The 21,773-nt window shown below is 37.1% G+C and overlaps 1 protein-coding gene across 8 annotated transcripts in view; it reads left to right on the forward strand.

Annotated features, from left to right (window-relative positions):
- The window catches only part of TGFBR2 (transforming growth factor beta receptor 2), a 60,422-nt gene that overhangs the window by 9,548 nt on the left and 29,101 nt on the right, over positions 1 to 21,773 (forward strand). For 6 of the 8 annotated variants that reach the window (XM_039343749.1, XM_039343755.1, XM_039343756.1 and 3 more), the window contains 2 exons: positions 18,273 to 18,438; positions 20,027 to 20,217. In XM_039343749.1, the coding sequence (XP_039199683.1) occupies positions 18,273 to 18,438; positions 20,027 to 20,217 (357 nt within the window). Of the gene's footprint in view, positions 1 to 14,621; positions 15,035 to 18,272; positions 18,439 to 20,026; positions 20,218 to 21,773 lie in introns of those variants that run through there. The other 2 variants (XM_039343753.1, XM_039343757.1) reach the window with 2 other exon arrangements.

Consider the following 21,773-nt stretch of genomic DNA (forward strand, 5'->3'; position numbering starts at 1 on the left):
TATTCTTCTGTTGGTTTGTCCGATGTATGTGGTGGGACAAGTGGTGCATGGGATTTCGTATACTCCTTGATTTTCTAATTCAATTTTATCTTTGGGGTTTCTAAGGATGGTGGATATTTTTCTGTTTGTGCAGAATGCTGTTTTGATGTTGTGTTTATGAAGGATCTTACTGATTCTGTCTGTGGTGACTTTTATGTATGGGAGGAGGGCTTTGCCGTTTTCTTGTTCTTTGTCTTGGATTTTGGTGGGGGTTTCTTTTTGGATTAGGTATATATATATATATATATATATTGTTTTCTGAGGTTTTCGCGGGTATTTGTATGTAGGTCTTTGGTTGTTCGGGTTTTCTCCCGCGTAAAATTGGAAGTGTCTTGGCGACGTTTCAACGAAGTCCCATTCGTCATCGTCAGGCTGGTGTTTTCAGCTTTGTGCTTTGAGCAGCAATGTGTGGTCTTAGCTGTTTCCTCCTTTTAACTGCCAGTGGGGGTATGAACTGATTGGTTAGGAGCTTGGCTGTGCTCTGATTGGCTGGGGGGTTGGCTGTGCTCTGATTGGCTGGGGGGTTGGCTGTGCTCTGATTGGCTGGGGGGTTGGCTGTGCTCTGATTGGCTGGGGGAGTGTTCTGTTTGGGGGGGGGCTTTGTTGTGCTCAGGTTAGTCTGAGTTGCCGGGGGGTTTAAAATGGTGAGCTGCATTGCTATTTTTTGGCTTCGCGTTCATGGTCGTGCCACATCTTCATGGTGGGTGTCAGTTTGCTTCATGTATGGATTGGAGGGGTTTAAAGTGGCTAATGATGCAGCTGTGGTCTGGCTTCTGGTTTGTGGTCGTGCCTCATCATCGGTGTGGCATTGGGTTTGCTTTTTGCGTGGATGTGTGGTGGTGACATCCTGTGAGTGTGGGTCTGGTGTCATTTTTTGTGTTAGGGAGTCGTTTGTCAATAAGGGCGGGTTTCCAAATGGCTGATAGGCGGGAGGTATCATCTCGTTTGTTCATGCTGTGTGGGCGTTTTTCTATGTCGATGGCTTCTCTGATTATTCTGTTATTAAAATGTTCAGTTTTGGTGGTAGTTCTGGTCTTTTTAAAGTCAATTTCATGTCCTGTGATTTTAAGGTGTTGGACCAGGGAAGAAGTTGGTTCCTCTTTTTTGACTGAGTTCTTATGTTCTTCAATACGTGCACTTATTCTTCTGTTGGTTTGTCCGATGTATGTGGTGGGACAAGTGGTGCATGGGATTTCGTATACTCCTTGATTTTCTAATTCAATTTTATCTTTGGGGTTTCTTAAGATGGTGGATATTTTTCTGTTTGGGCAGAATGCTGTCTTAATGTTGTGTTTGTGGAGGATCTTACTGATTCTGTCTGTGGTGCCTTTTATGTAAGGGAGGAGGGCTTTGCCGTTTTCTTGTTCGCTGTCTTGTGTTTTAGTGGGGGTTTCTTTTTGGATTAGTTTGGTAATCTTATTTCGTTGGAATCCATTGGATGTAAGTACATTAGTGAGAGTGTGTAGTTCGGTTTTTATATAAAATTTGGATTGCTAACAAAGAATTAAGGGAGAATGGAATAGCTATTTCAAGCTAATTAGCTCTCATCAGCCAAACATACCCTTCTGAGATTCAAACCTGGGCTGCTTGCACTTTAGGCAACTGTGTTAACCTCTAGGCCACAGGCTCTTTCTTACTTTGTCAGCTGTGTCAGGGAGGGAAAGATTTCTTTCTCCCATATTTGGGCCGACAGGGTGCATAAAAAAAAACCACTTAAGATATATATAAATTTATCATATCTTCAAGAAATGTACATTGATTTCTATAGAAATAACTATAGAAATAAGGAAGCCTTTATGAGGCTCTGTAAAATAACAAATAATTAATTCTTATCTCTAGAAATCAAATCAATGAAAATATCAATGACATTAAAATGTTATGATAAGATCAGTTTATAGTATCATTATTCAAACAATAATATATTACTAGTAGATTGTAAAAGACATGGTTTTCATATTTTAGAACCTTAGATCTAATTAATTTAGACCAATTTCCAAATATGTCTGTATTTGTCTACCTTGGTTTTGGTGTGCTATATTGCAAATAAAAAATGGGGAATTATGCCACCATGCACAAACATTTAAAGACTTGTAGCTCTTATTTTGGGCATTTCTTTTGTGGAATAAATTGCAGTAAACTGTCTAAATTTGCAATAAATGATTCATGCAATATTTGTAATGGATAATTGAATTGGGGTCAGAGTTGCTGTGAGTTGTTTTTTTCTTAAAAATAAAATGGAAATGACAGATGCTCTTTAAATGTAAGGACTCATTCTTGCTGGTAGTTAGAATCTTTAATATTACTATTTGCAAACAAAATGAAGGTTTCCTATTTAGAATAATAAGCGGTCAGGTTAGTAAAACAGCGATATCAGAACCAATTTTAGGTTAATAGGTTAATCACACATAATTGAAGAACTACTCAAATTCTTTTATTTAATTATAACACTTAGAGCCTGGTACAGATGCATTTCTCTTCAAACAATCATGGAGTTTATAGTGTACATAATTTGCAAAACAATGGGATAAAGGAATATTCCTGAATTTTGTTTATGATTTATCTCATAGTTACTGTGAAATTGTGTGAATGCATCAATGCAATGCATGTTATCTCAGCTTGCAGAGCTGGGATTGATTGAATGAGTTTATCAAAAATGTAAATATTGCGGAATATACAGCCTCATGCTACATAACTAAGCTCTATTTCATGCTGAATAAGCTATCTTAAATAGAAAACTATATTTAGATAGATTTTTACTCCAAAAGCATTTTGTTAAAATAAATTTGATAAAAATAAAAAAATCGATTTTTAATTTTTTTTAAAAAAATCATTGATTATTATCCACCCTGCATATACATTATAACTTTGAAACTTCTAAACACACGTTTTTGCACCCCCTAGAATATTGTCTTACACCCCCCAGGGGGCGCGAGCATCTCCAGTTGGGAACCCCTACCTTAGAACTATAATATGCTGTAAATACATTTTTTTCTAAAAAAAAATGTTGAACTATTTAAATAGATGTTGAGATAAAAAAAATGCTAGAAACTTACACTTATGAGAGTATTTTTAGAGTTGCTTAGGCTAGTAATTTACCTCTCCTTGTTGAGGGAGCAACTAATTAACACAGGGTGTCTTCTTGCAATGTTAGATGGATCAACAAAAAGCTAAAATCAAATAGCAATCTCCAACTACAGAATATATTGCATTTACTTATATTAATTAACTAATCTATTATATAATTTACATAATCTGTAGTTTCTTATTACCAGTGGAAAGGATTCTCTTAAAACATCCCCTTGCAATATAGATTTAGAAGTGTACACAATTTCCCATGTTATGTAATTATCTGGTCCAACAGCTAGCTACTGTCATTTCCTTCTGAGCTTTGGATTGGTTAAGAAAATATTGATCACACTAGAATTTTCAAATAAATATAATAAATCAAGGCTTATCTTCAGTTTCTGCAGGATTTATTTTGTTTTATATCTCCAGGTTTTGTAAGTTACAACATGAATTTCTTGAGCTTAGTTAAAGAGCTTAGCAGTAAAGCACTAAGTGGTAAAGCATACAACAACAAGCTAGTGTTCCTTAATATATCAAGTTCTATTTAATGTTCATTTCGAGAGCCCAGAAAAAGAAGAAAACATAAGCATTCATACAGTACTGCATCTGTCTCTTGCCATTCTCTATAAATATAGACAATCTAGCCAGGCTCTAAACTAAATTCAATGAAAATTGTCCATACGTTATTCCAGGGTCCAAATAAAGTTGTATTCAAGCACTGTCACAGCTGCACTTCTTACTGACCCCCTGAGCGGGGTTGGACTAGATGACCTCCAAGATCCCTTCCAACTTTATTATTATTATTACTTAAATGTATGGAACTGGAGAAAGAGGAATACAGAGCTAAATGCATGTTCCTGTTTGCTTCCCACTTTGAGTTTTCCATATATTTATATGAAAGTATGAAAATAGTTCCATGTATACCAGAAGTGGAGACTTTAGATCTATGTTTAAACAGTGGTGGGTTTCAAATATGTGAACAACCGGTTCTCTGTGTGGATGCCGCTTCTGGAAGTCCATTCTGGGCCTGGGTAACAAAAAACTAGCTATCGGTTCTGTCGAAGTGGTGCGAACCGGCTGAATCCCACCACTGTTTGTTTCTTATTATTTTTTTTTTATCTCAGAATCCCTTCCCACTTCCCACTTTCAAAAAGTTGCCACATTGGGTCATTGTTTCAGAGAAATTTCCTTACCTAAATAGAGGGGGGAAATGACAAAGGTCAGGCAAAAAAGCATTAGGAGCAAGAGCAACTTCGTTTCTTTCCTGCCTCTCTTTTGAGCAAGCAGATAAGTGGCTATTAGCATTCAGGAGGCTTGCTATAATGTTGTTTTAATCATTTTATGATTAGAAAATATAACAAAAACAAATTCAGTCTGAACTCTAGTAACACTTGAAAATAGTAAGCAAGTATGTGTCTAGTAAACTGGAATAGATTAGATATTAGGTATTTGGAGGCATCTGTTGTTTAAACACAAAACTGTCAGAGATAAGGATAATCACGAAGTCTCCCCATTTTTGAGATAGGTGGGTAGAGCTATTAAAATAAATTTTTTTTTGAAGATTTTTTTTTAAATCTACCATCATAGGAGGAAAACATGGGGCAATTACAGATATTCATAATGGTTTTGCAGATCTCTTAAACGAATGTCATAGATCATCAGTAATTTCTGATAGGGAATTTGAGACTTTTTGAATTTCAGGTCTAGTTTGAATACATGGGGAACATTTTACATTACAAAGAATTCTAGAAAAGTACAATCTATGCTAAACTATTAATCTGGTGACAGCATTATTCTACTTCATCCCTTCCAATCCCCCTTAAACCTATATTTGATATCTGTAATTGTTCATATTGCATCTAGGAAGTGTTAATAACCATTCTGGAACTCTTCTGCACCACACTGAGACATATTGCATCTGTGTTATTTATATTGCAATTTTACACAAAAAAATGGATCTTTGTATATATATATTTTTTAACAAAAAAGGCTTTTGTTCAGCAACGAATGTAAATATATTTTTTCTTACAGGAAGGTATGAAGGAAACTTAGTAAGATTATTGTGTTTTATGTTATGAATTTGGATAGACTTTCTGAAGGTATAGAATGTTTTTACTTGAAAGTGTTATTGTGAAACTCGGAAATGACTACTTAAAATGTTCTGGAGACATACATCATGGTTTATATAAACAAAACAAAAATAAATAGATGGTTACTTCATAGAGTCTTTATCTTACACTTGAAAACTTCCTACCTTTTTTTCACAGTTTAGAAATGATAAACTGAAGCAGCAGCAAAACATAAAAGATAAACAACAAATGAAGCAAGCAATTAAAATAATTGAAACTGTCTCTAGACAGCAGTTTAAAAAGATTTAAAACACCTTTGCAGCATAATAAAGATGAATGTTTAAAAAAAACCCTGTAAAATAGAAAAGTCTTGTCTAGTACAAAAAAGGCAGCTCCTGTTTTGGAGAACCTTGAACTAATGAGGGTGTTCCTAGTCAGCCAACTGCTACTCCTTTGTACAAGAAGACAAATTGAACAAGGCCTTCAAGGAAAATTCTGGGTTTCTATAATTAATAGAATTAACAGAGGAGATAGTCATTTAGATTTTGTAAACTTAAGCAAGAAAAAAGTTTCTCATCTTATGCCAGCACCTTGAACTGGACCTGAACACAAAATTGGAAAATAGTATATAGACGAAATATGACCAAACCATCATTTGTTCCAATTTCACACTTTTCTTTGGAGAAACAAACATAAGGGGGAGCCAAAGAATATAGTTTTTTGTGGTTCTTGGAAGTGATGATTATAAATCAGCTTTAATATCCAATGTATTGCTAATATGCAAATCCTGACTGGATTCTGTAGAATAAAAGATCACAGAAAAGTATACTTCTTTTAAGGTAACCAACTTTTTTACAATAAAAAGGAGGACACAAATAAATTGAAGAAAAAATATTGTAAATAAAAGAAACATTTTATTCATTGCAATAATAATACAGAATACACTATAATATGATAAATGCATAATAAAAAACATTTGTAACAATAACATTTTATACTGTAATTATGCTTACATGCCGTGCCCCCGCCCACAGCCACCCCGCCAGCACTACTGCCCCGCTGTGTAGAGTGGGCCCCGCGGCTCCCAAAGCATCAGCTGCGCCGGCTCCATCCCCAGGGGGCAGCCTGCCGTCAATACACCCCGCCTGCAGTGGCCCCACCAGCACCACCGCCCACCCTGCATAGCCCTGTGTAGAGTAGGCCCCACGGCTCCCACAGCACGGGCAGCCAGCCACCGCCGCCCTTCACACCCCCGCCCGCAGCAGCCCTGCCGCCCCTGCCTCTTGCGCCCGCAGCCATTATTGCCCTAGCAGGGCCAAAGATCAAGAGAAAATTACCATGGTGTCACCGTTCCAGTCTCCTCCAGGTATCTTTGGGACTAACTAGGAGATGGTATAGTTGGGTAGCAGGGAGGGGTGCAAAGTTCCTGCCAATTCGCCTTCACTGCAGACAACTTACATGTGCAAAGTTTGCCGGCCGGGTATTTTGGCACGCTCAGCAGTAATTCCTACTGGCTTTCGAAAGCCAATGGGGAAGTAGGACAGGTCATGCAAAAGTTGAAAAAAAACCATCAAAAAAAGGTGCCAGAACACCGTTCTGAGCATTCTATGAGAAAAAAAAGCCCTGCAGATTAGTCTTCAAATATCGAAAAGGAGGATATGTAGGAGGACACTTTTCAAGGGAGGACAGAACTTACAAAAGGAGGACTGTCCTCCCTAAAGGAGGACGGTTGGTCACCTTCTTTGTTATTTTAGTGATTCACATGATGATAGGAACAAATAGGAACAGTAATTTTTATTGCTCGCCATATTTCTCATTTACATTTAGCTTTATAAATCCATAATTTGTGGCTTATAGTGATAAAGCTGTTGAGAAAGCATAGATACTGTAGTTATTATATTTTATTTTACTTTATTGACATGCTGCCAAGTCAAGCTGAGTTACAGCAGATTACATAAAACTAAAAATTCAATAAAAATCCAATTAAAGCATAATTTTGTCGTATTAGTCTAAAATGAGAAAACATATTAATATTAATAAATAAAAATGATAGTAACTATGATCCAACTGAAGCCTAAATGGCAACAAATTATAACTTAAATGCCTTCACAGAAAGCTCTGTTTTAGCTACCAAGAATTCCACACTTTTGCCAACCACGTGGCCTGGTTGTTCTACAAGTAGAAATCAGGAGAGAGAAAAAGACTTACCTTCAGGCCCCTCCAAGCTTCTTATCTCATATATGTGGGGAATGGTGAATATACCAGTCAGGATGTAAACACAGGATAGGTCTAACTGAGGATGTATAAAATATTTTCCAATAAATCAAGCAGTTTCTTTTAAGAAACAATAGCTTAAATATTTGTTTTCTTAGTCAGGAAATCTATAGCATATATTAAATGTTTAGTCCAAAAATAGTCTGGCAGATGTTTACTTCAGAGACTTAAGTTTTTAAACATTACTGATCAGATAATTGTGTATGTGTGTCAATTTAACTATGACGATATCCAGTTTTTATATCCCAAATATTTTCTCTAAATATAATAGTAATAGTAAAGCACTTAGACTTATATACTGCTTTATAGTGCTTTACAGTAGATGTCCCCAACCTTTTGGGCACCAGGGACCGATTCTGTGGAGAAAGGTTTTTCAACGGACCAGAGAGTGCCTGATTTTGTGTGCTGCCTGCTTTGCTTGTTTGTGCAGACTGGTTGCTGGTGTGCTGTGGCCCCAATACCAGTCCACGTATGGGGGTTGGGGACCCTTGCTTTACAGCATTCTCTAAGCAGTTTACAGAGTCAGCATATTGCCTCCAACAAACTGGGTCCTCAATTTACTGGCCTCAGAAGGAGGGAAGGCTGAATCAACCTTGATCCTATAAGGATCAAACTTCTGGCAGTGAGCTGAATTAGCCTGCAATACTGTATTCTAACCACTGTTCCATCACAGCTTTAATAATACGTTATACTCCAGATATTATTTTTATAGGCTCATTTTCAAATATGTAGCTAAAGGAGCATATTTCCTTAGCAGATATGCTTAGAAATTGCATCAGGATTTACTGTCTATATAATTAAGAGTCTAGTGAAATAGTTATACTATTCACTTATGCAGACTTTCTCTTTGATTTATTTGAGTGTCCCTAGAAGACAGCTGCAATTGAATATGGATTGACCAAGGAGCAGATTTAAATAATTTTGCATTGTAAGAGTAGTATGGAATAAATGATGATATAATCCTCATTAGGTGCGGTATGGTGGTTGATTGCAAAGCTGAGAATCTGGTTTTGTGGGTAGGTTTGTGGCAGACATGGGTTTTCTGTTGTCCAGTCTCCTTATGTTAATATCGAGGAATGGGAGTCAGTTGTTTCTTTCCTCTTCATATGTAAATTTGATCCCAGGCAGTATGTTATTAAGTAGTGTGTTTCTTCAGTCAGGGAACGTCTGAGGATGATGTTGATGTAGCATGTCCAGAATTTTGGCTGGATGGGTAGAGCTATGGATTCAAGTCATTGCAATTCTATGTGGGACAAACAAGATCCATGAATTAAAAACCAAGATCCATGAATACTGGCTGGCAACAAATGCCACAATCCCAAATTCTTAATTTCTACCCACATTGACACCAAACAACACCAGATTGATTGGAGCAACACTAAAATCATCAGCCACACTACCACCTGCCACGCTCATGAGTTCATCGAAGCCTGGCGTTCCACAAGCAATTCCATCAACAGACATATTGACTTACAACCAGCCTACAAACCCCTCAAAAGAGATCATGGCCCCTGGAAGCTTCCATGCGTGGGGGAGAAGTGTTTGTTTTGTTTGCATGCCTATGGGGCAAAGTGTGGAATTGGGCTCGGACAGGTGCAGGAACCAATGCCGTCCATGGCCCAGGTGTGCTGTTCACATGCACCAGCCTTAGTTTGAGGGCAGGAATGAAGCCTTCAACTGAGCAGGGAGGCATCACAGGGCCAGATCCCTTGCACCCGCACCCAAGGTGGCAGCAGTGGCAATCACCTGAGTGGCCATTATTCCCCTCCTCAGCCAGCTACCCACCCCATCCGACCTAGCCCTTGCTTGGCCAGCCAGCTGGCACAAATCTTCACCACTCTCCTCTTCCTCCTCCTCACCCATTGAGCAGCAGTGGCTTGAGTTTCTCTGCTCCAAGTGAAAGGAAACAGAGGTGCAGAGCAGGATTGCTCTCGATAAGGCTGGTGCATGCAGCACACATGTATCATCTTCTTGAGAGCAATCCTGCTCTGCGCCTCTGGTTTCTTTCTTCGGGACGGAGCAGAAAAACTCAAGTTGCTCAAGCACTTTTTATTCATACACAGACCTGAGAGAGATTGGAAGGTCCATGTGCCTGCAGTGGGGCATTTCAGAAACAAAGGAATGTTCCGCGTGACTGCTTGAAACTCTGTGTGACTCAGGTCTCTGTTCAGATGAAAGGTGGCAGGTTTGAGTTTGTCTGCTCCTTCTGAATGAAAGGAAATGGAGGCACAGAGCAGGAATGCTCTCAATAAGGCTGGCTTGCTCTGGAGGCTTGTTTTTGCAGGATTGTTCTCAATAAGAGCAAGGCATGCTTTGGCTTCATTTTCGTCAGGAAGGAGCTTGAGAAATGGCTTTTTCCTGGTGAAAACAAGCCTCTGAGTTCTGGTGCAGGAGTGAGGCAACGGCAGCCAGACCAGACCCTTCCCTGTCTCCCCTTGCTTCCCCAAAGCTTCCCTTCACTAACCTCCTTTCCAGCTCCATTCTCTGCCACTGTGTGCAGGGCAATAAAAGAAACTTGTGGAACTATCGGTTAAACAAAAGTTCAACCAGACCTTCCAATTTTGTGTTGTTGTTTGTTTTTTTGCAAGAAGTTGGGAGATCAGATTGATCTTTTTTTTTTCAGTCCCCCTGCACATGGAGAATGGAGCTGGAAAGGAGGTTAGTGAAGGAATGTGATTGCCCTGGAGTGGGGGTTAGGATTTGGGATTGTGGAGTATTTGTGCTCTGGTGGGGCTATTTAAAATGCAGGGATTCCCTGTGTTTTGAAGCACCCTGTTAGAGAATTTTAATTTCTCTATTGGTGAAAAATAAATCAGAAGCTCTCACAGTTGACTGCATTTAGCTGATTTAAATAACTTTATATAAAAATATTTACAATACCATTCTTCTTTACAGCAACATAGCTTAATTGAAGACTTCTTACAGAGACAGACCAGAGACAAAACCTTGAGACTGGAAATCCAGCTCCTAATTCAATACTCTTTTTGCACAGACTCAGTAGCACTTTCTTCCCATTGGCTGACTGAGTTACCACATGACTCTTCCTGTTCATGAATATTCCAACACTCCTCCCTTCATGACAGGAAGAGACATCAGACCTATTAACTTAATACATTCGTTAATCGTGAAAAACCTTGTGCCACTAACCTGGCCTTATACTGTATATCATTATTTGGCAATACCTTTTTCTTATATACCCACTTACAACCCACAGCTTTGGTTCCCTGTGGCAAAGTCACTGATTTAAATACTTCATGGTTTCCCATGGATTTCATCTCTTTATCCATGGCCTCCTTCCATTTTTCTTGTTCAGCTTTTGGTAATGCCAACACCTCTTTATAACTTCTTGGCTCATACCACACATTGCAAATCTTTACCTTGCTGGCAGAATACCTGTCAGGCGGAATTCCTTTATTACATCGCTCTGACCTACGTGGTATTAACTGCTCCTGTGTCTCAAGTCTTTTTGGCTTCATGTCTTGTTCAGCCTCTCCTCCCTGAACATGGACATCTTCAATAATGATTTTTTCATCATTAGATGAATTATTGTCACTAAACAGATCACCATCATTAAGTGAGACATACCCAGAATTTGCATTCTGTCCCAATTTTGTTCTGCAAAATTAGCAGACCTTGAAATTATAATTCTTTTACTTCCATCGCTAAAGTGATATCCTTTTGACCCTGGCTCATAGCCCACAAACCGGAGCATTCTTGCCTTTTGCTGTCCCTTTCTTCTGGTTGCTTTTGGAATATGTACCCATGCAGTACTTCCAAAAATTCTCAAATGTGCCAGTGATGGCTTTCTCCCATATAGAATGGCATATGGAGTGTTATTAACGGAGGAACTCCACAGCCTTTTAACTATATAATTGGCAGTCAATATGGCTTCTCCCCAATATGACCTGCTCAAACCAGAATCCTCCAATAATGAATTTTTCATTGTTTGCAAAACACCATTCCTTCTTTCAGCTACACCATTCTCTGCTGCTGTGTAAGGATTTGTACGTCAGTGTCTTATCCCCAACTGTCCCAACCATTGTTGGAATTTAGTTGACATAAATTCAGTACCTCTGTCAGTTTGCAATTGACACCCTTGTTGTCTGTACCTTCTCTCTACAAAACTTACCCACTGTTTGAATTGTTGTAGCACCTCTGTCTTTGCTCTGAGCAAGTAGCAAAATGAATACCTGCTATAACCATCAACAATTACCAGTGCATATTTTGCTCCTCCCAAACTGGCTTGCATAGGTCCCACAGATCTGCATGGACCAGCTCTAGAACTCTTTTTGTTTGTCTTGTGCTACATTTACTAACTGGGAATGCCTTTGACTTTGATGCTTTGCATACTGCCCAGTCCAAATATGTTTTGCATCCCTTCAAATTTAGCCCTTCTGCAAAATCTTGCATTTGTTGCAAAACTTTAAAGCTTGCATGGCCAAGTCTTCTATGCAGAAGATGAACACATGAATCATGCTCTTCAACATTCTTAAATATATGGGAAGATTAAACCTTTTGTCCCTGCAATACCTATAGATTATCTTCCTTTATGCCGTCTGCACAAATATTCCATTCCCTTTGATGAGACATTTCCCATTTACAAAAATGACCTCAAAACCTTGTTTGTCTAAATTAGACACACTTAATAAATTATGTTCCATCTCAGGTACACAAAACACATTGGTAAACTTTGATTCCAAATATGGAATTTTTACATCGCCTTTTCCAATGATTTTTGCTTTCTGGCCATTTGCCAAAGCCACAGCTTCTTGCGCTACTGGAACAAACCTGCAAAATAATTCAGAGTCATTAACAATTGTTTGACTTGCCCCACTATCTATTAGCCACTTGTCTCTGTTGTTGCTATTGCAAACATTTGCAACACCAAAATGTTCCTTTTGCAAAACAGTCCTTTTTCTTTGCACTAATGTCTTTTGCTGCAAATTGTTCCTTTGCAAACAGTTCCTTTGCAAATTTGTGCTGGCTCCACAAATGTAGCAATTCTTTACTTGTAAAGCTCTCTGCTTGCAAAATCTCTCTTTTGTTGCAATTTGGTCCGGATCCGATCTGCTTGTTTCTTCTCATCTGGAGACTTGCAGTCTGGACCCCCTCCTCAGGAATATCTCCTCCTCGTGGCTGCTTCTAAAATGGCGTTTTTCTTCTTCATTAAGCAAACATGCCTTTAAAGCCTCAAACTTTAGGTCTTGTTCTTCTTTGCACTCAAATATTGCAGAAACTGTGTCCCAGGTTTTATCTAAACTGTTCAACACCAATAAAACCTTCTGGGACTCAGGGAATTTAATCCCACGTTGTTCTAAGTTCAAAAATAAACTTAGCATTTTATTTAAATGCTGTTCCACAGATTCACCTGGTTGCAAACAGGCTCTGTAAAGTTTTCTTGACAATTGCACTATATTGCATGCAGAAACATTCACGTGCACAGCTCTCAATTTCAACCATATCTCCTTTGCAGTCTTTAAATTTGCAACATTTAAAAATTGTTGATCATCTAAATTCTAGATGAGATAAGCCGTTGCTCGATCATGGCTTTTCTGATCAACTGCTGCAAACACTTGTGGTGGATTTTCCACAATATACCACAGCTCTTTTGCTTTCAGCAAACATTCCATTTTTGCAGTCCACACAATGTAATTCTTCTGGCCCAAACGAGGCACACAGCTTTCCTTAAATTCCATTGCAGCCATTCTGCTAATTCTGCCTTGTTCTTATACTTTCTAAACACAGGCAATTTCTTCCAGCTGTAAATTACAATGCAGTCCTTAGTAAGCTCTGGGCCCATAACTTGTTAGAGAATTTTAATTTCTCTATTGGTGAAAAATAAATCAGAAGCTCTCACAGTTGACTGCATTTAGCTGATTTAAATAACTTTATATTTATATAAAAATATTTACAATACCATTCTTCTTTACAGCAACATAGCTTAATTGAAGACTTCTTACAGAGACAGACCAGAGACAAAACCTTGAGACTGGAAATCCAGCTCCTAACTCAATACTCTTTTTGCACAGACTCAGTAGCACTTTCTTCCCATTGGCTGACTGAGTTACCACATGACTCTTCCTGTTCATGAATATTTCAACACACCCTGTGTGACTGAATGGAAAAGAGTGCTCCTTTTCTCAAGCGCCCTATTCCAGGCTTACGGAGCTTGCAGTCTCTGTCAGATTTCTGTTGGGATAAAGAGTCTTTTAGCGCCTATAGTGTGTGTCAATGCTGCTAACAATTGATGAAAATGTAGCCATTTTCTCTATTCCTTTACAATGCTTTTCTTGCTTTAGAAATGAAGTGCAGCAAGGGAGGGGTTGGAATGTAAACTCAGCTAGCCATAACATGATGCTGTGATGGGAACTCAAGGACAAGCTGATAACATTTTGGCGGACTGTGGAGCTAAAGAGAAAGCCCACACTTTAAGCTAATTGGGGAATGTGATTTATGACAGTTTATTGGGGGTGAGAATTGCACTTTGTTACTTTGTATCAGAAGGAAGGGAATTTAGTTTTTGGGTTCAACTATGTAGTGCTGATACTTTCTTTTCCGAATAAAATATTCTTTAAGGAAAACAATGCCTTGAAGTTCTTTTGAAGGGTTTCATCTATCAGAACCATGACAGAGTGCTTCCAAACGCAGCCAGTTCCTGCATTTAGAAGCCCTCCATAGGTACTGAAACATTTTTTTATCCCAATGGAGATCTAGCAGAAGGCTCCGTTTCTCAAGTGCCCCCCTTTTTTTTATCCCAACGGAGATTTGACAGAAGGCTCTGTTTCTCAAGCGTCCTATTATAGGCATACGGAGCTTGCAGTCTCTGCCAGATCTGGTGGAGAACTGACAGAGACTGCAAGCTCCGTATGCCTGGAATGGGGTGCTGGAAAAACGAAGCCTTCTGTCAAATCTCTGTTGGGATAAAAAAATGTTTTGATACCTATGGAGCACTTCCAAACGCAAAGACTGGCTGCGCTCTATAGGAGCTAAAAAACTTTTTATCCCAATGGAAATCCGGCAGAGACTGCAAGCTCTATGGCTAAGTTTTCGGAGAAAAAGCTATTCCTCAAGCCCCTTCCTAGCAAAAACAAGCCTCCAGAGCAAGCACGCCTTGCTCTTCTTAAGAGCAATCCTATGAAAACAAGTCTCCGGAGCGAACACACTTCCTCTCGAGGCTTGTTTTCACTAGGAAGGGGCTTGCAAAATGGCTTTTTCCTGCAAAAATGTAGCCAAAGAACGAGATGTGCTTGCTCCAGAGGCTTGTTTTTGCTAGGAAGAGGCTTGCGAAATGGCTTTTTGTGGCAAAAATGGGGCCAAGAGCGAGGCACTCCATTTCTAAGTATGCATTTGAATGCAGACAGAACTTCCAGTTTCCCAAGGTCTCCGTCCTGGTGAAAATTGTTTCGGTAGTGGTGGAAAGGAGTTGGGGGCAGGAGCAAACACCGTGAGAGTTTAGGCTCCCATTCTCTGCAAAAGAGGATCGGTGTCTGAATTTGTGCAATATTACAGGCACCCAGGAGCTTCCATCGACTTTCCTCTCCCTCAAAGGCAGAAACCGTGGAAGAGAGGAGACAGATTTTTTCAAGGTAAGTAAGTCTGCGCAACAGGAAGGCAGAGGGAAGCATGAGGTATGTTAGTGGGTCAGGGAAGCCTTGGGGGCCTATTCCATCGCTAGACCCCCCCATGACCTTCCCTGAGATACCTCATGTGCACTTAACAAGCCATGTGCATCTTAATGAGCAAGGGAGTGATCTCATTAGAAGTAAGATTCATTCTACAAGTTTTCGAGTTACGAGTGGAATGGTCAGGTTCCATTACACTTGTAACTTGAAGACTGCCTCTACTTTTTATATATTAAAAGCATGAACACACAAAAATATTGCATTGTTTACCAAGTGAATGTAAATTAGAATTAGTTTTGACTTAGTGATATATTCTAAAGGAGTCATCAACACAGGGAAATCCCATAGTCATAGAAGTCCCATAGAAGTTTTCACAATGCAACTGGGTTTTCTTTTTTCTTTTTGAAGACATTTCACTTCTCATCCAAGAAACTTCTTCAGCTCTGACTGGATGGTGGGGAATGGAAGGATTTATACTTCTTGCAGACAGCTGGTCATTTGCATTCTTTTAGAGAGTTGTTGATGCCACCTGGAGGCTTATCTGTGTCGACAAGAACATTTGAGTAGTGCAAATGGGTGTGGCGCCTTCTTGGAACTATTGAAAGGACTGTTGTAGATCAGGGATTCCCAGCTCCTGCTCCATGGACTGGCACCGGGCTGCAACATGCTAGAAACCAGGCCGCACAGACAAAGCCCCATTCCCAGGATGCAGGCAATACAGGAAATAATGCCCCCTCCAGTTCTGGGAAAAACCTCTGTCCACGGAACCGGTCCCTGGTCTCCAAAAGGTTGGGGACCTCTGTTGTAGACTAAGTTGTATCTCTTCCCCTCTATTGAGAGAGGACTGTTCAATTTTGACATGGATGGCCTCTTTGACCCCTCTATCTTCAGTCTACAACATCTATCTTCATCTATTTTCAGTCTACAACACAGTCCTTTCAACAGTTCAAAGAAGGCTCCACACCCATTTGCACTACTCAGGTGAGCCTGAGTAGATTAATATTTCTCATCAATTAGTATTAAAATAAACATTACTGTTGTGTTACCAGATTGTTAAAACAGTAAAATAATTTGTTCAAATGACTTGATAAAATTACTAATAAAATGATTTTGATTATTATCTTTCCCCCCAAAACAGCATTATGGGGATGCTTTGTGGAAGAATATCAGATTTGAATGTCCTTGTTAACTATCAAAAACAGATCACTCAACAAGTTTTAGTATGTAGAATTCTACAATTTTAGTAATCTAGTTTCTGGGAAAACATGCATAGATTGCAAATTGCAATATTAGAGTTTTGGATGTGCTTCACTGAAACAATAATCCAGCAAATATTAACTAGACCTTATTTGCATTAATATTAGAGTCTAAATCCATATTTCTTACAGTCATTTTAAAGAACAGCAAGAATATATAGTTCTTAATAATTTATGTTCTTATAGTTTATTTGCCCCATATCTGCTTCTTTGGTGGTTCTTTTTTTTTATTTTATTTTGCCCTTTGATTTTTTTTTTCATGCTGCTAAGTACCTGAGACTATACAGATGGTGTCAAATTATTTAAAGAAACAACTATGGAATAAAATTGACTTTCTGCTGATTCAGTCATTATGGGGAAATTTATTTCAAATGATGCTCTTGTTTCACTATACATATTTATATATTTAATAATAATAATAAAGTTGGAAGGGACCTTGGAGGTTTTCTAGTCCAACCCCCTGCTCAAATATATATTTGCTATATTTGCTATCTATCGATATCTATGCATTTCCTATCTCTCTGTCCATTTATCTATCAATTACCTACCTACCTACCTATCTAGGCTATTTTTGCTGTCTAATAAGCAATGTAGAATTAGTTTATTCCATGTCTTTTAGTACTGGAAAGGACTGTGTTACAAGTTTCTAAATCTACTGAATATGACTTGCGATTTCATTTCTTACCTTTTAGAAAGGCAAATCTGCTTTCTAATACTGTATGATGAAAAGCTTAAATATGTATTGTTTGCCCTGAAAATAAATAAATATTGCATTTTGAAGTTCTATCACATTTTATTTAGTAACTGAAAAGAAAAAACATGAACCATCATTTTTGTTAAAAAAAAAAATGGTGTATTTCATTAGTATTCATATTTACTCTTTTCAGCTGTTCTGCATATTGAGATTATTAATTACATGGATTTGACCCTAAATGCTAGTGCTTATTTATAAAGTCAAAATATTATTGTGAAAAGAGCAAAAGTTGTAATAACAAAATATTCTAGAGTGCCAGCATAACTCAGCCTCTTAGTACTCAAAAGTTAATACAAATCCTTAACAAATACAGATTACTGCCTTCAAATTCAGAGCATAATATTACCCACGCACAGACATTTGCATCTGACTGGTCATTCCATTAATAAAATGGAAAGTCCATAATTCTAGTAGAAGCCATGCATTTTCTACAAACAAAGGGAGAAACACAGAAAGTTCCTTTTAAAACGTGGCTATGAAACCTAAATGCAAGACAAATATTTTCATTTCTCAGACTGGAAAATCCCTTACTTCTAAGTTACTTGTCTTGCAATATGTGAGGCTTGTTTTCTTCCCCTTGTTCTGGCTGAACTTTTCTAAGTATTACTTAAATTCCAAATATAGGTGTGATGTGTGTAGTCTGTGTAAGATATATGCAATGTCTGAATAAAGAGCATCCCACCAAATTAGGGTGGTTCGTGTGTTCTATGTTCATTAATTCATGTTGATACAACAATAATTTCAAAGATTATTTTCATCAAATTTTAAATTTGATTTAAAAATTTAATTTTAAAATTATGGTTGCATAATTTGATGGTTCTTTAATTTTTACTCATGTAGGTCTTTGCTTTTGACAATAATTACCTTTGCTTCATGGATGTTATAGCCTGGTCAAAAAAGTTCAGTTATGTAGTGTTTCCCAACGTGTGTGTGTGTGTGTGTGTGTGTGTGTGTGTGTGTGTGTGTGTGTTTTCAGGACAATAGCTCTACAAATCTATACCAGTTAAAGCAAATTATTGTAGTATAAGATTCTTACCTTATTTTGTCAGATGGAAAAAAACCAACATTTGTTGCACATGTTTATGATACAAAAATATTGTTCATAATGATACATATTAAAATATAATTTGGCAAATAAAATGTATTTTTATGGGAAGATCTATATTATTTTATATATATATTTCCTTTGTAGCTGAATATCGTGAACATAACTTCTTTAGTGGTGGATTCAAAATGGGGAAACTATGCAAATTTTGTGATGTTAGATTGACAACATGTACCAACGAAGGTCATTGTTGCAGTAACTGCAACATCACTTCTATTTGTTCAAAGAAAAATGAAATCTGTGCAGCTGTTTGGTAAGTTCATTGTAGCAATGGCATATGATTCATTGTGTTGGGTTTTGTTTCTTTAAAAAATTGTTTCCAATTTCCACTATAGTTTTGGCAAAAAGTGCAAAATGTTTTGATTATTGTGATATTCAGATAAAATTAAGCTTTATTTCCATTCATTTCAATGTAGTATATTGAAATTCTTATTATATTGCATGAGTATCATTTTCTTGCAAATTGAAACAAATGTACCTGGGGAAGAGGGCCTAGGTAGTTATGAAATTCAGACATTTACATCTGATAACAAGTTCCAGTCCTTTGCTAAGCAAAGCAAGTGAGTTAGGATCTCTTCAGAAGATGGCCATTATAGAGCAGATTTGATTAGAAGTATATTAAGTGATGCCTATTTAAATTCACTCTAATATGACTCACTATAAACACAGAGGTGTACAAGCTATAATAGATTCAGTGTCTTGAAAGCCATATGAAACTTTAAAAGATACTCAACAAGATTCGATTAAAACTCATTGATTTGGTTTAGATTATCATATTAATAAGTAGATATACGAGGAAGTATTTTTGACTTCTACAATTCTCACAACATAATTGAACTGGGAGACTTCTAATTAGCATCAAGTTTTGATTCCATCCAGATTGGAAATTAAGGTTATAAGATTTGAAACAAGCCAAGTATATTAAATTGCCTTTAAAACACTGTCTTGCTGCAGCAGTGTTGATTAGAAGAAGAACTTTGATAATAAGTTTTATAGGATGATTATTCGTGTTGTGAAGATGGCAGATTGAGATGGGTAGTGTATTATGTTCTTCCTCTCCCTATCGCCATTGCTACCACCTTCATTATACTATCTTCCTAACATGAATCAAATTCTGTAGATACACATTTGTGTATTTTAGATACCACAAGATGTTCCTCCAAACATCTGAGGACAATCTTTTGTTTTAAATTTTGATCTCTATTTTATTATTTTTTATAAGTAACTCACACACATACATATTAAAACTGTTTGTGCATATTCAATGATTTCAAATCCACATCTTCAGTTCAGTTGTTGGCTTCATAGTCATCTCAAATTTAGGGATTGGTAGTGGTGCAGTGATTACAATGCAGTATTGCAGGCTAACTGCTGACTGCCAGCTGTTCGATCTGTTCGATCCTGACCAGCTCAAGGTTGACTCAGCCTTCCATCCTTCTGAAGTCAGTAAAATGTTGAGGGCAATATGCTAACTCTGTAAACCATGTAGAGAGGGCTGTAAAGCACTGTGAAGAACTATATAAGTCTAAGTGCTATTGCTATAACTAACCATTCCTCAAAAATAATTCCCAAGATGGTTCAAAACTATACACATCTGTGCAGACAATTATTTCAATAAATATATGTTTACTACGATAGAACTTTAGACTTTTCATTTCAGATAATTTAATGCTGTTTAAATTACTGCAGTAAACGTTATTGAAATGTTATAATTATAGTAACTTGCATAAAATTTAATTTTGTCACAATTATTTTTTTTTATTGTACATTACCCTATTTTCAGTTGTCTTTCTTTAAAAAGAAATGTTTGTGCTTTTTTTAAAATTTTCCACTGTTTTTAGGAGAAAGAATAATGGGAACATAACCCTAGAAACAATATGCCATGATCCTACAATAGAGCTCCACGGTTACAAATTGGATGATTTCAATTCGAAGAAATGCATAATGAAAGAGAAGAAAGGAGCTGGAGGACTGTTATATATGTGTTCCTGCAAAGATGATGAATGCAATGATGAAATTATTTTTTCAGAAAGTAAGTGTATATTGTACTTCATTTTATATATGGGTCCACTTTTTGACCAGCTGATAAAGAAGGCTTCCATGGAAGTCTCTTGTGATACTGAAGAAAGAGAATGGTTGCTTTAACAAATCAATAACACTGTGAAATATCCCATGCAATATGCATAGTAAACTTAGAGATAAAAAAAAATATCATATTTTCCTCTAAAGTGCAATTAGTAGAATAATTCACAAAATAATAATTTAAGGAAACATTGTGTTTCAGTGGATTCTGACAGACAGTTCTCTATGACCTCAGTTATTGTTATTCCATCACATTCCAATGTATGGAATATTTTTACCAGCCCATGAAATATTAACTAGACATTTGTTCTGTAAACGATTAATTCCAAATTTTTGCAGAAAGAGAAGAGAGGGGGAAAAAAACCCTGAGAGATTAAAGAATAAAAAGAAAGAGTTTTTACCAGTTTTTTTCCCCATTGCATTGTTTTAATTCACTTTCTGAGATTCTAGAATGCTATCATCCCCGAATTATATGATATTTACAAGTAGCATTGACTTCCATTATAAAGATTTTAATGTACCGTTTCATCCAGAAAGTGATTACTATCAGTAATCACTGATTTTTTTGCTTTTGATTCAGTCAGTCCAAGCCAATCATTACAACTTCAGAACTAATAGATATCTTACATTTTTTTGGATAAACGATTTGGCAGTGATAGTTGGCCAGATGTTTTGAGCAGTTTTTATTGAAATAGCTTAGTTTCTTCTGTAATTCTTAATAAAATTATAAATGGTCATATTAACTATTTTCTTTTTATGAAATTTCTATTTTTTTATTTTGAATTGTAGTTGCATCACCTCATCCCCTTAATCATTGGGTAATAATATAACTGCTTTATATAGAGTGATTGAAAGTTTAAAGATATGTTAATTGCCCTGAATATAAGTATTAATTATATTCCAAAGTTCCATCACACTTTGGAAAGCAATTTTGTCCTTTCCTGTTCTCTGTTTTACTTACATGAATAATTGTGTGTATGCAACATTATTATTAATGATTAAAACATTGTTAAAAGGATTAAAGAAAACATGCAGGTCTAATCAATCCTTGGCAGAAAAAGGTGATATCTTCTGACTTCTGGTGAAGCTAAAAGGGCAAGAATCAGATCAATGTTTCACAATTAAAAAGAGATAATATCAGATCATTTTTCATTTTCAGAGTAGCTTTGCAGGTATTTAAAAAAAAACAAAAATGGCATATAGAACAAATAAATAAATAAAAGCCTTGAAATAGTATGAAAAATAAAGAATTTGTACTGGGTTTAGAGGCAATTGATTTGAGAGCCATTGCACAAATCAGAATAGTTTGGGGAAACAACATGGCCCACAACAGTTGGCTGAAGTTGTGGAAAATCACAAAGGAGAAATAATAAGAGTTGGAGAGAAAAAAAAGAGGAAGATACTAAGGAATAGTCATGGGTTTGCATTTTTGTAAAAAGCCAAACCTTGACAGTAAAGACATAAAATCAAGTCTGTTTCCTATTCAACAAGATAAATAGTAAGACT

The sequence above is a fragment of the Crotalus tigris genome, unplaced genomic scaffold (genome assembly GCF_016545835.1).
Source record: "Crotalus tigris isolate CLP2741 ecotype Arizona unplaced genomic scaffold, ASM1654583v1 scf7180000017871.4482833, whole genome shotgun sequence".
Lineage (NCBI taxonomy): Eukaryota > Metazoa > Chordata > Lepidosauria > Squamata > Viperidae > Crotalus > Crotalus tigris.